This window comes from Petaurus breviceps, unplaced genomic scaffold (genome assembly GCF_028583685.1).
Source record: "Petaurus breviceps papuanus isolate PSGF00001 unplaced genomic scaffold, PetGlider_PUasm1.0 189, whole genome shotgun sequence".
NCBI lineage: Eukaryota > Metazoa > Chordata > Mammalia > Diprotodontia > Petauridae > Petaurus > Petaurus breviceps.
The window spans coordinates 8,102,862-8,118,153 of NW_027185809.1; the positions used below are offsets into that span (position 1 = coordinate 8,102,862).

The window sequence follows — 15,292 nt, forward strand, 5'->3', positions numbered from 1 at the left end:
TCATCCTGACACTGGAGCCGGTGCTCTTACTTGCTGAGCCACCTGGCTGCCCCTAAGCAATTGGGGTTAAGTAACTTGCTCAAGGTTACACGGCCAGGTGTTTCTAGGTGGGTGCTAAGTATCTGAGCCAGGGATTTGATCTCCAGGTCATTCCAACACTGGAGCCGGTGCTCTTACTCGCTGTGCTACCTGGCCGCCCCGACTTCAAGCATTTTCACTAGCTATTGCTCATGCCTGGAATTCTCCCCCTCCTCATCTCTGTCTCCTGGTTTCCTTTAATTCTCAGCTAAAATCCCATCTTCTACACAAAGCCTTTCCTTATCCCCCTTAATGCTAAAGCCTCCCCTCTACTTATTATCTACATTTTATCCTATATATATATATATATATATATATACACACACACACACACATGTTTGTATGTGGTTGTTTGCATGTCAACTCCCCTATTGGACTCTCTCTTGAGGGCAGGTTTAAACTATCATTTCTTTCCTTGTATCCCTAGCACTTTGCATAAAGTGTGGCACATAGTAGGCAATTAAATGGGCATCTAGGTGGCACAGTGGATAGGTCTAGCATCATAAGGACCCGAGTTCAAATCTAGCCTCAGATACTTACTAGTTGTGTGATCACTTAACCCCAGTTTACCTCAGTTTCCTCATCTGTAAAATGAAGTGGAGAAGAAAGTGGCAAACCACTCTAGTCATCTTTGCCAAGAAACCCCAAATAGGGTTATGAAGAGTCAGACATGACTGAAAAAACAAACAATACCTACAACAATGGCAATCAATGCTTACTGACCGACTGATTGGTCTAGGGGCTGTTTGGTGGCCCTGGTCATTGACATGACACTATTTAGAGATATGGAATGAATAGTGAAGAAATGGGACCTACCTTTCCATCATTCCCTCCCTTCATGGCAAATTTTTATTGCATCTTAAAATTTACTAGGTACTTTCCTCACAAAATAGCCCTATGAGATAGGTAAGACAAATAGTATTCAGATCTGACAGATGATGCAACTAATGCTATTGGAGATGTTAAGTGCGTGGTTAAGTGTTAGGGTTCTTGCTGTTATATTATTTTGTCTTTATCCCAGTGAGGCATTTAGCACATTAAGCATGAACAGCGAAATAAAAAAAGGGATGATGGTGGGAGAGAAATTATTTGGCTTGTTTCTAATGACTCAGTTATTTTGCCTTTCGTGGTTGAATCGTGCCTCTTACAGCTGTGCTCCCTTAACCACCACTCAAATAGCCAGAGACCTGATATATCTAAGCACTGAGATCATTGAGGTGGGAAGGAGGCAATGACCAGGAAGCTTCAAATTCACGAATGACACAAAAGATGATAGAATGGCTGGAAATCTTCAAGTTAAGGCATTGTGATTGCTTGTTAGATATTATGTACAATCTCCTATCTCCTATCTCCATGCTTTTGCACGGACCTGGAATGCATTCCCTCCTCATGTCTGCCTTGCTTCCTTTAAACCCCAAGCACAACCTCCATTATGAAGTTTTTAGTTATTCCATTCTTCCTCCCTACTGGTGCCTTCTCTGCATCCAAATTACTTTGTATTTGTTTTGCATAGACCTTATATTGTGTCTTCTCCCAGTAGAATGTGAGGTCTTGAAGGGTGGGGCCTGTTTTGTTTTTACCTTTGAATCTTCAAGTCCTAGTCAATAATACATAGTCAATAAACATCTATTAAGCACCTGCTACTGTGTGCCATGCACTTTGTTGAGTACTAGAAATACCCCGACCCCGCACCCCCGAGAGGGCAAAAGCTAATCTGTACTCTTCAGGGAGCTTGCAACCTAAAACAACCTATTTTTCACAGAGGTGCTTAATAACTACTTATCAAATAAATGGTGGAGAAAGAGGTTGAGCTAGATGGCTTCTGAAGTCCCTGTCCACTTTAAGATTCCTTGATTCTGTTACTAATTGAAATCACTCACTGTCTTATTTAATGTGACCTTATGTCGGTCACTTAGCCCTTCTGGGCCTCAGTTTCCTCATATGTCAAGTGAGGGAGTTAGAAGACACGACTTTTGATTTGCCTTCTAGATCCAAAACTTTGATCCTTCGATTTCTGTCTCTGACTTTTCAAAGGAAGAAATATAGATGTGAAAGTCATGGATTACTGAAGCTGGGAGGGAGAATATTTAGCCCAACACCCTCATTCAAGAGATGAAGGAACTGAAGGGCCACACCCAAGGACTGAGGGAGTTGGCAGCAATAACAGCTAGAAGCCGGGTCTCCTGATTTCTAGGCCAGGACTCTGTCTGCCGCACTAGGATCCAGCCTCTTCCATTACCCTTAATGCCTCTTTGATTTCATTTCCATTCTTTCTCTGGATGATAACACAGGGCTACATTTGATACAGTTAAAGAGCAGAAAATTCTATTAAATATGGCTGCTTAATGAAATGCATATATTTTTATTAAATACAGACTTTCGTAAGCCTTAAGTGCCTTTGAGGATTTAAAAGCCACAGGTAACTTCATATCACCACAAACATAATTGCTACATATGTTGGTACATTCCTTCAGCAGCTTAAATCTACCACACTGGAGACAGAACACAAAATTAACAACATAAAATAAGCCACATTTAAACAAAAGAGTGATATAGGGGAGAAAAAAATCAAACAGCATATACGAAGACAGGCTTACACATAGTTTCCCCATCTTGGAGGCCCCATAGGGCCTTTAAAAATATATGAGGTTTTACAGTTACCTTCCATAGATGTGACCATTTAAGACATTTTATTCCTGCTAGAATTAGCTCATTATTTGAGCTGGGCCAGCAGGCTGTGCCGTCTTAGACTCTAGGGAGCTCGTTTTAATATCTTAAGTTCTTGTAATCAGCAGGGGAGTTCTCTTCACCCACTGGGCTAGTGAAACTTACTGTCCTGGAACTCCCTTGTGGGCTATATTTCTGTTTCTCCTCCTTTGCCCTGCTCTGCTGGGGGAAAAGTTGTCCTGGGATACGAAAGATTCAAGTCAAGACCCCCAAATACTGGGATTTAATTCAACTCCCTGGTCTCTTGTGGGGGCTCTGGGTCCTCTTGGATAGCTTCAAACTCATCTGTCTCTTCTGCCTTTGCCCTGTAAATCAGAGGTGTGCAGCTGAAATGGATACAACAGGCAAACTTTTCTTTAGAAGCACCACCCTCAACATGAATAACCATCTGGACTCCAGAAAATATGACTTTGCTAACTGCCGTCAGCGGGACTTGCTCCAGGTATTTCAAGGTCAGTCCATTCACCCACACGATGCTGTTTCTGCTCAGGATCTTCAGACAGAATGTCAGGCAGACATTTCCCTTCTCCAAATATGGCTCCAGGGAAATATGGTGGCGAGAGATGCCAGGAAGTCTGAATTTGAGATGAGCATTCTGGCCTCTCCCAATGATTAGTTGGGTAGTGTCATGCTCCAGGTGATGGGGGATGTCTTCAAAGATTCCTTTGTCCTGGTTAGGGTGATAGAGGGCTATTTGAAGAACAGTCGTTGGTCTCTCCATGTAAGAATAGAGAAGGTGAAACCCTGGAATGAGCCTGTGAAAGGACATAGGAATATGGATTTGAATAAATGGATTGATGTAGTCTTGTCCCCCAGACATGCCTCCATGTGTGTATGTATGTGTGTATGTATTAGGAAGAAATACACAGGCCTATGCACTTCAAATGTTTTTGAATACATTCTCATAGTGATGTGGCTTTGAGGGGTTCAGGGACCCTTCAAGGACTGAGATGCAGGACAGGGTAATCTGGAAAGAATTCACAGACTCAAGTATTCTTTAAGTCAAGTTGGCAAAGGTTTATTTTTGTGCTATTTAGCAGGCAAGAGTTCTTAAGGAACCTGAAACCTTAGAGCAATAAAATTAAAGTTTATATAGGATAAAAAATAGTAAACATGTGCCAGGTATGCTAATTAGGTGATTCAGGGCAGGATTAGGGAGTGGTTAAGGAGTGGTCAGTTGTTAATGAAACATGAACTTTTTGTATTTACTGCACAGGAGTTTTACCCGAGTTCACCAGGAAAAGTCCAAGGGGGGGGGGGGACGGGCCACAGGGAGGTGTATTTTTTAGGTCTGCTTTTTCACTAAATTAACCAGTGGTCAGGACCAACTGAGGATTGCGCAGTCTGCCACCAATCAATGTCTTGTTTGACAAGATAGATGTAGGGAGTGTACATATGTCTTAAGTCTAGAATATACATAATGAGGAATCCAGGATGCACAAAATGAGGTAGTGACTTGGTATAGATCGTCTGGTGGGTACCAAATATCTTTATGAGCCAGTACAAAGCCAGTTCAAACTAATAATTCCTACAGGTGCTGTTTGTTATTGTACCAGGGAAATAGAGAAGTGTTTTTTGGGGCCCACTCACGAGTAATTGGTAGGCATAATGACCTTGGGCTGGGGAAAAGCTGCGAGAGAGAGTGTTTTGAGGCCAGGGGAAATATGGTCTTAGAATTGGGGTCTGAACACAGGCACTCAAGCACCCCATCATTAGCACCACTTTAAGGGTCATCAAACAAGGTTCAACTGAACCTTGTCCATGAACAATGTAAGCCTGCTTAATTCAATTCAGCTCAACAAATAATTATTAGACTCCCACTCTGTGCCAGGTACCGTGTCAGATGCCCAGAGAACAACAACAAACATGATTCAGTGCCTTCCCTCACTGAATTCATATTCTACTAGTGGGAATGCAATGTGTACTGGTAAGAAAGGTAAATAGGAGGAGATAAATCAATGGTAGCGGTGGTCAGAAAAGGTCTCGTGGAAGACTTGACACCTGAGCTGTGCTTTGAATAAAGCCAGGGATTCTCTAAGACCAAAGTCAGTGTTAGAACAGAAGTTAGTACATAAGATCATAAGATTCAGAGTTAGTAATGAGTGAGAAGTTAGAGGTCATCTAGTTCAACGCCTCATTTTACAGGTGAGGGAACTGAGGCCCAGAGAGGACCAGGAAATGGAATCAGATTCTCAAACTCCAGATCTTTCAGTTAATGTTCAAGTAACAGAGTAAATCTGGAAGTCTTATCTCTAGGTTTCTCCCAAGTCCAGGGTAATCTTCATTGCCCAGTTGTCCCCTGGGAAAAGTGGTATTGCTACTTTTAGTGCCTTTTGACCCCTCTGAGTCTTCCTTTATCTCTAGATTACCAAGGGTGTTGTCAGTGTTAAGAAGGTTTCCCTCAACACATAAGATCTCCTAATCCTTAGACCTGGCTACTTTTCTTTCTCATTCACAGCCCTCCTCCTCTTTCCTGCCCACCAGATGACCGAGTCTCTCTCTCTGTGACAAATCCAGGGGGCAGGCTCCAACAGGCCTATTCCTTCTGGTCATCCTAGGAATGGATGGGTGGGTGTGGGACTTTCATGACTTCTACGGATACCTGCCCTGGACACTGTTTCCATAAAGGACACATGGACAGAAAACAGAAGAGTTTTGGTCCAAATCCTGCCTCAGATATCCCCCACCTCTGTGACCCTGAGCAAGTCACCTATATTTCTGGACCTCACTTTCCTCACCTGTAAAATGAAGGGTTGAAATAGGTGACCCCAAAGGACCCTTCCAGCTCTGTTATCCTTAGCTAAACCAATTCTTCCCTTAAAGTGATGTATAAAGGCTATTATTGACAAATCCCTCTACATGTATCCTTAATCTTATTCTATCTTGAATTCTACAATAGATTGCACCCTCTATGATCCCTACTCTCTCATTAATCTTCAGTATCTCCCTACATACTGCCCATGTCTCTCCCAGACTTACAAAAACCTCACTGGATCTGAATATCTCTGCTAGCTTTCATCCAATCATTCCCCCACCCCTCCTTTGTGGCTAAACTGCTTGAAGAAGCTGTCTACACTAAATTCGTCTCCTTTTCCTCTCTTTTTAACTCTTTTTCAGTCTTTCTGACTTCATCATTCAACAGAAGCTGCTCTTTCCAAAGCCCCCAACCATCTCTTAATCTTCACACCTAATCATCTTTTCTCAGTCCTCCTCATCCTTGACCTCTCTGCATCTTCTGACATTCAATCAACCTTCTTTTCTCATCCCTAGGTTTTTGTGACTTGGCTCTTTGCTGATTTTCTTCTTACCTATCTGACTGCTCCTTCCCAAGGCTCCTTTGCTGGGTCTTCATTCAGGTCATGCCCTTTAACAGTGGGTGTCGCCAGAGTCTGTTCTTGACCCTTTTTTCTTCTCCCTCGATTCTGTTTCACTTGCGCCATTACCAGCTCCCATGGATTCTGTTATCTCTATGTTGAGATTCTCAGATCTTCTAATCCAGCCCTAACCTGTCTTCTAACCTCTAGCTTCACATTTCCAGCTGTCTATTGGACCTATCAAACTGTTTGAGACATCTCAAACTCAGTATGTCCCAAACTGAACTCATTATCTTCCCCTAAAACCTTTCCCTCTTTTTAGACTTTCTATTACTATTGATGGGACTACCATCTTCCTGGTCATCCAGGTTCAAAATCTCAGTATTTTCTTCAATTTCTCATTTTTACCATATCTAATATCTATCTAATTATCACCAAGTCCCATAATTTTAACTTATGCCACATCTCTCATATACATCTCCTTCACTCCTCTAAAATAGTCACCATCCTAATACAAGTTGTCAGCATTTTGTGACTGGACTATTCCAGTTGTCCTCTGGTTCCCCTTCCTGCCTCAAGTCTCTCCCCACTCCAGCTTGCCAAAATGATTTTCCTAAAAAACAGGTCTGACAATTTTATACTTCTACTCAGTACACCTCAAAGATTTCCTATTACTTCCAGAATTCGACATAAAATCCACTGTTTGGCTTTTAAGATGTTCACCACCTGCTCCCTTCCCACTTTTCCGATCTTCTTAGGGTTAGGGTTAGACTTTACTCTTCTCCACAATACTCTGTGATCCTGTAACAGTGACTTCCTTGCTGTTCCTTGAACATGACACTATATCTCCTGACTTTTCACTTCATGCCTGGAACTCTCTCCCTCCTCAGCTACTTCCTGTAATGTTTTCCCTTCTAAGCTACACCAACAGGCTTTCCTGGCTTCCTTCAAGTCTTAGCACAAACCCTACCTTCTTCAAGAGGCATTTCCCTGTCCCCATCAATGCTACTGCCTTGCCTCTGAGATTACCTCCAATTGTCCCTCTTTGCCTGTTTTCTCTCCCATCAGAATGTGAGTGAGATCCTTGAAGGGAGATGGGCAGAGACTGTATGTACACATATACACAGACACAGACACACACATGCACACACACACACACGCACACACACACACACACACACACACACAGCCTTTGTATCCCAGTGCCTGTTTGGTGCATAGTAAGCACTGAATAAATGCTTATTAACATAACTATATCCAGTGAGCTACCGAAAAGGTTTTTGTGTTTCAATGCTATCGGCTGAAGAGCTTTCTATATAATCTTCCCTTCCTACTTGAGTTGATGACCTCTGCAGATCTGAATGAACCTTTTATCATGCTTCAGAAGACCCCTTCTAAAGGATCATCAGTTATTATCAGAGAGGGAAGTGATATCTGCTCTTATGTACCTATACAGAGAATGTATCTATAGGAAAAGAGTTGGGAAGGAGCTTACAGATAGATAATTTGGTACAACTCCTTCACTTGACAAATGAAGGAGCAGGAGATTCAGAAGTTCAGTGACTTGTGTAAGGACACACGGGAAATAAGTCATGGAGACTGGATTTGAACGCAGTTCCCCTAATTCAAATCCAGTGCTCCTAGATACACTGACCCTCAAATTTCTTTGTTAAAACAAACAAATACCCTGTAATATCTATTTACTTCCTTGCACTTTGGCCTGATCTCTTCAAAGAGCAGTACATAAAGAAAACTGATTACCTGGTCATAATGATGATAAACCTGGGAAGGCTTAGGGATGGGTGGGGGCCACATGTGGCCTTCTATGGCCTTGGGTGTGGGTTTTTGACTGAGTCCAAGTTTTACACAACAAATATTTTTAGTAAGGGGATTTGTTCTGTGAAGTTTGGATTCACTTGAGGATCTAGAGGATCATATGTGGCCTTGAGGCCACAGGTTCCCTACCCTTGCTCTATACTGATACGTTTTGGAGAGTGTCCAGAGGTGGACAAATAGGAAGATGAAGGGCCTTTAGTTTAGACCATATGAAGCCTGGTTGAAAGAAGTGGATATGTTAACCCTAGAGAAGAAAGACTTGGAGGGCACATAAGAGTTGTTTTCAAATATTTCAAAAGTCACTGGACGTGTCCAGTGCACACAGAGCAAAAGCAGAAGTAATGGGTAGAAGATGATCAGACTCAATTAGTCTTGGCATAAGGAAGAGACCTCCTAAAAATCAGAGTTTTACCAAAGTAGATTGTGCTACCTGGATAGGTAGCATGTTTCTCCCCCTCCCCCTCCCCCCCCCAGGTGTTAAAGCAGAGGTCAGATGACTGAACTTTATTAAAATTATTAATTTATTAAAGTTACAGATTTCTAACTATATTTGTTAGGAATATTGTAGAAGGGATTCTTATTTAGGTATGGATTCAGTTAGTCAGGAAACAGACATTTATTTAGGATTTAAAAGAGGATACAAGGAAAATTTAAAACAGCCCTCAAGGAACTCGCATTGTAATGGAGACAATATATACATAACTAATTCTACACAAAGTATATAGAAGGTAGTCTCAGAGTGAAAGGCACTGGTAGTTGGGGGTGGGGTGGGAAGGGTGTGGGGGGGGGGGGGGGGGGAAGAACCTGGAAAGGACTCCTGCAGAAGGTGGGGTTGGAGGTGAGTCTTGAAGGGAGTCAGACATACTTGGAGGCAGAGTTGAGGAGGGAGAGCATTCCAGGAATGAGGAGTAGCCAGAGACAAGAGATGTTAGTATCACATACAAGATATAGCAGGTGGATCCAAGTGTAAGAAGGCTGGAAAGGTAGGGAGCAGCCAGGTCCTAAAGAGAATTAAATGCCAAACAAAAGATTTCATAGTTGATGCTAGAAGCAATAGGGAGTCACTAGAGTTTATCGACAGGAGGATAACATGATCAGACTTATACTTTAGTAAAACCACTTTGGCCACTTGAGGCAGAAATTGGACAGCAGGGGATCTGCTTAACCCTGTAGCCTTGCCTTCATTTATTAGTGGACAAAGTATGGCATGCAATCAGGATTTCCTTTTAAAAATAATAATTGGAATGATAATAATAATCCCTTACACATGCCAAGTGCTTTACAATTTTCAAAGAGACCATGCTTCATTTTGCCTTTGCAATATCTCTCTGAGGCAAGCCATATTAAGTTACTGCCAGTATGACATAAGTGAGTTATTAATGAGACAGAGCTAGACCTGTTACCACCCAGGTCAGCCACCTCTGGACACTCTACAATCCATCAGTGTCCTTCCTAAACTGTAGTTACCAGAATTGAGCACAGTACCCCAGATGTGACCAGCCAAAGCAGAAGACAAGGTCTCTATTACCTTCTTAGCTCCTGGGTATTATGCCTGTTAATGCAACCTCCCCCACCCCTTTTTTGGCAGGCAAAACCTTCTATTGCTTCATATTTAGCCTGCAGCTCAATCATGCTCCCCCCCTCCACCCCAATCTTTTTTCAAACGAACAAATATTTAGCCAAGAAGAGAAGACATTTTGTCAAGATCTTTGTTTTTAAGTGTATTTCAGCAAATAACTCAAAGAAACACACCTTTGACTTAGAAATGAGTCTTTCTGGTTTAGATGCTACCTATCTGTGGGGTGTTTTAGAGTATCTTTCCACAACCCAGCCCCAGGCCAGTGCGCTGACTTAATTTACCTTACTGTTGAAGCTGCATCTGAGGTGTCAGAGTCCCTGACTGGAAGCAGGAGTTCATCTTGTTACAGGTTTCTGTTTTGTTTGGCTCCGGTGGCCCAGGAAGCTATTTCAGCAGAGTCTCTCATTCAACGTTCTCTTCTAGTTTCCTTTGAGGAAAGAGAATTAAAACTGTCCACCTCATTCTTTGCAGAAGTGCAACTGTATTGTTGGTGAGGTTGGGAAATTCCTGCAATGACTTTACAGAAGGGTATAAAATCTGCTGCTTCAGCCAGTCTCTGACTTTAAAAGGTTAGTGATGCCGTGGAGGGACATTCCTTTCTATGGCTAGTTCTGTCCCTATCTTGACTGCCTCATCTCCAAAGGCCTAGAGAATTGGGGAAAGAACTTCAGAAAACAGATCCAAATTGCAAACAAAAGGTTTGTTTTTGTTGGTTTCTCCCCCCCCCCCCCCCTTAACCTTATCCTGGACAGCATCCCCACAGGGATCCAGTGGCCCTGAGGCCACATGTGGTCCCTAGCTCCTCAAGTGTGTCCCTTTGACTGAATAACTTTCCTGTGGCCCCATGTGGCCATAGGGCCACAGGTTCCATATCCTGGCACCTAGGATCTAGCCTCATCCCTCTCCTCCCCTCCACTATCTACCCATTCTGTGCCCAATTCCCTCAGTCACCTGATCACAATTAATATAAAAATCAGTCAGTGCCCTTCCTGGGCAATGTATATTTTTGATAGTCATCTCTGGAATAATAATAATAAAAGCTAACCTTTATATAGCATTTACAATGTGCCGGGCATAATGCTAAGTGCTTTACAATTATTATTTCATTTGACCCTCACAACAATCTTGGGAGGTAGATTAGACACAACCCATTTTATAGATGAGGAAACTGAGGCAAACAGAAGTTGACTGCCCCAAGGTAACACAACTATTAAGAATCTGAGGTCAAATTTGAATTCAGATCTTCCTGACTCTAAGCTCAGCACTCTATCACACTGTACCACCTAACTGCCCCTCTGGGAACAGTATCCTTAAAGGAATGAATCTATTCACTGATTGCAGACCTGTGACCGACACATGGGAATGAGACTTAGGGTCAGTTTTCAATGTCCATAAGTCCCAGGATCCATATCTCTTACTTTAAAGTTGAGCTCCAGCTGCAGTATCTAAGTGAAGCCTCCCCTGACTATACCAGCCCCTGCTGATCTTCCTCTCCTCCGAACTCCTTTGAGGCAGCATGGCCTACAGATAGGCCTGTGCTTGGCTAGTCATGCAAGCTAGCCATAAGTGTGCCCTGTTACTGAAGGATCAGACACAGATGTAAACTGAGACTGGAGCTCCACTCCAGAAGCTTGCTGGACCAGCTCTTTTGTTTGCTCTATGCTGTGAGGTCCCTGAGTTGAGAGCCTGAGTCAGTCTCTTATTGTCTCAACCCCAGAGTCTGAAATTTCCCAAGGGGCAGGGCCTAGGACTGTTCCTGCTTGATCTGCTCCCAGACTAAGAGCTCCCTCAAGGACAAGGACCATGTCCCCTTCTCTGCCTCTCCCACAGCCTAGCCAAACACAGTAAACATTCAGGAAAGACTTGTTGTGTTGAATCAGCTGAGCATCAGCCAAGATCCTGCCTCTTGACAACAGATCTAGAGAAATATTTGACTTCTTTCCTAATCAGAGCACATTCCTCAACTTCAGCAGAACTGCCCTACCTTCCCATCCCACCTGACTGCCTCTAAGGCATACTCAGGGACGGTTGATGTGGGAGCCTGTTAGATCTGACAACCTTGGAGTACAGAGGAGGTGGGCCCAGGAAACCTGCTCTTGATGATGGCCTGAGGGTAAGGATGGGTCTATTGCTTCTTATTTCTTTAACTACCTAAACCCCAGTTTATTCTGGGTCAGAGGTCCCATCCAGGTCTCAGCCCCTCCTTGAATGAGAAGCACAAAACTCATAAGGAGGATGACCAGTCAGAAAGGCCGGCCTGAACCCAAAACGGTGAAGCTTATGTTTTAAGCTATGTGGCAGGATAGTGAGGCAGAGATTTTTTGCTCAGATTCATCTTACCAGGCCTATATGGAATTCATCCACTTTCAGAAAGGCAGGACTTTTCTCTCACCACCCGGCTCCCTGCCCTCCTCCCCCACTCCTCTGCCCCATCCAGTCATATTTTTGCTTCTAAATGATGTAGATAGTTCTGTTCTGAGGTCCTCTGACCCGCCAGAAATTCTACTGAGTTATTTACCCTTTGGAAGTGGCTGAGTGCAAGATCCTGGGACTCCATTTTGTTTTGAAAATGATCTGCTCTACAAACAAAAGGTATTCTCAAGAGCTCACAAAAGGCTTCTGTTAATCCACCTCTCAGGATGTTGGCCTCCTTCAGTCTATACTCCAGCCAAGCCCCTGAGAGCAGTTTGGTTCTTTAGATACATACATGGTTTGGAAGATGAATCAGGGAGTTTCTTTCAACTATAGGTCATCCAGGTGTGTTTTCAGAGAATCAGGACCAGGGAAACAGAGACTGATCTTAGGATCAGTCTTTTCAAACCTTAAGGCCCCATGTGCTCAGTGCATGGATGGGTAGGGTAAAAAGGCCATAAGATGATCAATCAATTAATATTTATTTAGCACTACTATGTACCAGGCACTGTACTAAATGCTGGGGGTGCAAAAAGAGGCAAAAGACCTTTCCTGCCTTAAAGGAGCTTACCATCTGAAGGGAACAATATACAAACAAATATCTATAAAGCAAGCTATATACAGGATAAAGAAAAATGACTTAAAAAAGGAAAAGCACTGGAATTAAGAGGGGTTAGGGAAGACTTAATGCAAATAAATAGAGCCCAGAAGTCATTCCTAAATTGGGTGTCCCATGACCTGGTTTACAAGAGCTACTGAGAAAGAAGCTATCTTGCCATTGCCATTTACCAGAGCCCTGCTTAGTAGGCCCCTGGGACCCCCGAGAATAGTTGCTGTTGGCAAGCCTCTGGGATTAAGCAGGATCAAGCAAGTCTTATCACTGTGATTGGCATGTGTGCTCTCGGGCATGCTGCAGAATAAGTAGTCCCTGTGTGCAGAGCCAAGTCTGGAGCTGGGAAAAGGTTAAGTAAGAGCCATAGAAAGGAGATCTTGATGGACTTGGAAAAATAATAATGCAAATACCAATAATAATAGTTAACATTATTATAGCACTTACTATGTTCCAGGCACTGGGCTAAGTGCTTTATTCTATGATCTCACTTGATCCTCACAAGAATCCTGGGGGATAGGTGCAACTACAATCCCCATTTTACAGAAAACTGAGGCAAACAGAGGTTAAGTGACTTGCCCAGGGTCACCAAGTTGGTAAATGTTTGAGCTGCATTTGAACTCAAATCTTCTTGACTCCAGGCCTGTGCAGTATGTCCACTATGCCACTTGACTGACCTCTGTTCACAGTGGAATCATAGACTCTCAGAGGTAGAAGGAACTTAAGAGTTGATCTAGTTCAATAGTTTTATTGTACAGATGAAGAAAGTGGGATCCCAAGAGGAAATGTAACTTTCACAACATGGCAGTCAGGACTTGAAGCTGGAGCTTGATTCCTGCTCTGCAGATCCTTCCACTGAGACATTCTGAGGAAGGAGATGAGCCAGACATAGTACAAAGAACTCAGAGCTAGAAGCCTAGAGACCTGAGATCTAACCCTTCTTCTATCAGCTGTTTGAGTCACTTAACTTGCCTGTGACTCAGTTTTTCCATATGCAAAATGGGAGGGTGGAGGAGTGGGGATGGGGATAGGAATGAAGGGGAAAGATTGAGGTAGATAGTCTCTGAAGTCTCTTCTAAACCAAGCTTATCTCCTGGTAATATAACAAGCTGAAAACTTTGTTGAGTACTCTGATTATATCTTCAAATACCAAGTATGGACATGCTCATTAACATCTCATTGAGATGACTGAGGACCTTGCCTTTATGGGACCTGGGTACTTTCTACAAGTCCAAGATTAAATCTTAGCCCTAGGGATGGTTTGCCTGAATAAGGCAAAATTTGCTCTTACTATTAGGTCTATAAAAGAAGTCAGAAAGTTATGCCAAGGCCAGTGAAGTAGAGCAGAGATAAGAGTGGACCCTAGACAAGGACTTAATGGCCAGGTGGAGACCAAATATCAAAGACATGCAACCCCAGAAGAGGATGGGAGATCACATGACTCAAGACAGGTCAGCAGCTGTGCCCATTAGGAGTCAGTAGCAACAGTCCCCTATACTTTCTACTCCTTACTTCCAGGCGTCTGACATTGTAAATTCTGTCCTTGTGTATGGGTCCTGTACAAACGTGCAACTTGATCCAATATAGTCTGAGCCAATCAAATCATAGAGTGTGGTACAGTGAAAAGAGGTCAGAGGACCTGGACTTCAATCCTGGATTCAATTCAATGAGACGTTGAATTTCTCTGTGCCTCAGTCTCCTCATTTGTAAAAGGAGGTGGTTGACTTGGATGGCTCCTGAGGTGCTGCTGAGCTCTGGATCCATGATCTAATGCTACACTCTCCTACTTCTCCTGTGGGTCTGACCACTTCCTCATGTTCCTTGGCTTGACCTTCATCAAGATCAGACCTGCTAACAGTGACTTTGTTCTAGGCCTTATTCTCTTTTCCTTCTATATTATTTCATTTAGTGCTATTATCAACTCCCATGAATTCAACTATCATCTCTATGCTGATGTTTCTCAGATCTATTTGTCCATCCCTAACCTCCAGTCTCACATCTCTCACTGCCTATTAGACATTTTATCTATTTTTAAAAATTTATCTATTCTTATTTATCCATTTATTTATCTAGTTTTATTTATCGATTCATTCATTTGTTCTATTTATCTATTTGTAACTTTTTTTTTACATTTTGAATTCCACATTCTCTCCCTCCCCCCAGTTTCTCCCCCATTGAGAAGGCAAGCAATACATGTTAACCATGTTGAAAAACAAAGCAAAGAAAATAAAGAAAGTAAAAAAAGGATGCTTCAATCTCTGGAGGTGGACAGAATTTTTTTTATCATGAGTCCTTTGGAATTGTCTTGGATCATTCTATTAGACATCTTGAACTCAGTACCCTGCAGACATCTCAAACTAACAAGTCCAAAACGGAATTCCTTATCTTTTTCTTAAAACCCTTCCCTCTTTCTAACGTTCCGATTACTACTGAAGGCACCACCATCCTCATAGCTGCCCAGGCTCAACATCTCAGTATCATCTTCTGTCTTCACTCTCACTCATCCTTCATAGCCAATCTGTTGTCAAGAGCTGTTGTTTCTATCTCCACACCCTTTTTCTCCTCCAGTTTTGGAACCTCGTGTCTAGATTACTGCAGTAGCCTTCTGGTTGGTCTCCCTTGCCTTAAGTCTTTCCCTCTCCAATGAATGCTTTAATTAGCTGTCAAATTCATCTTCTTAAAGTATCCATATCACCCCCTCCCAATTCAATAAACTCCAGCAGTGCCCTATCATCT

At 42.8% G+C, this 15,292-nt stretch overlaps 1 protein-coding gene across 2 annotated transcripts; it reads right to left on the reverse strand.

Moving 5' to 3' along the window:
- Nucleotides 1–2,424: 2,424 nt before the first annotated feature.
- Nucleotides 2,425–11,295, reverse strand: TIFAB (TIFA inhibitor). 2 transcript variants are annotated; one of them, XM_069091678.1, is made up of 3 exons: nt 10,953–11,295; nt 9,816–9,961; nt 2,425–3,560 (listed from the first exon to the last, which is right to left on the reverse strand). In XM_069091678.1, the coding sequence occupies exon 3, from the start codon at nt 3,524–3,526 to the stop codon at nt 3,029–3,031; it is 498 nt and encodes a 165-aa protein (XP_068947779.1). In that variant the 5' UTR covers nt 3,527–3,560; nt 9,816–9,961; nt 10,953–11,295; the 3' UTR covers nt 2,425–3,028. The 2 variants fall into 2 exon arrangements, with proteins under 2 accessions (XP_068947779.1, XP_068947778.1); XM_069091677.1 differs by having other exon boundaries at nt 9,816–10,179.
- Between the last annotated feature and the right edge of the window lie 3,997 nt (nt 11,296–15,292).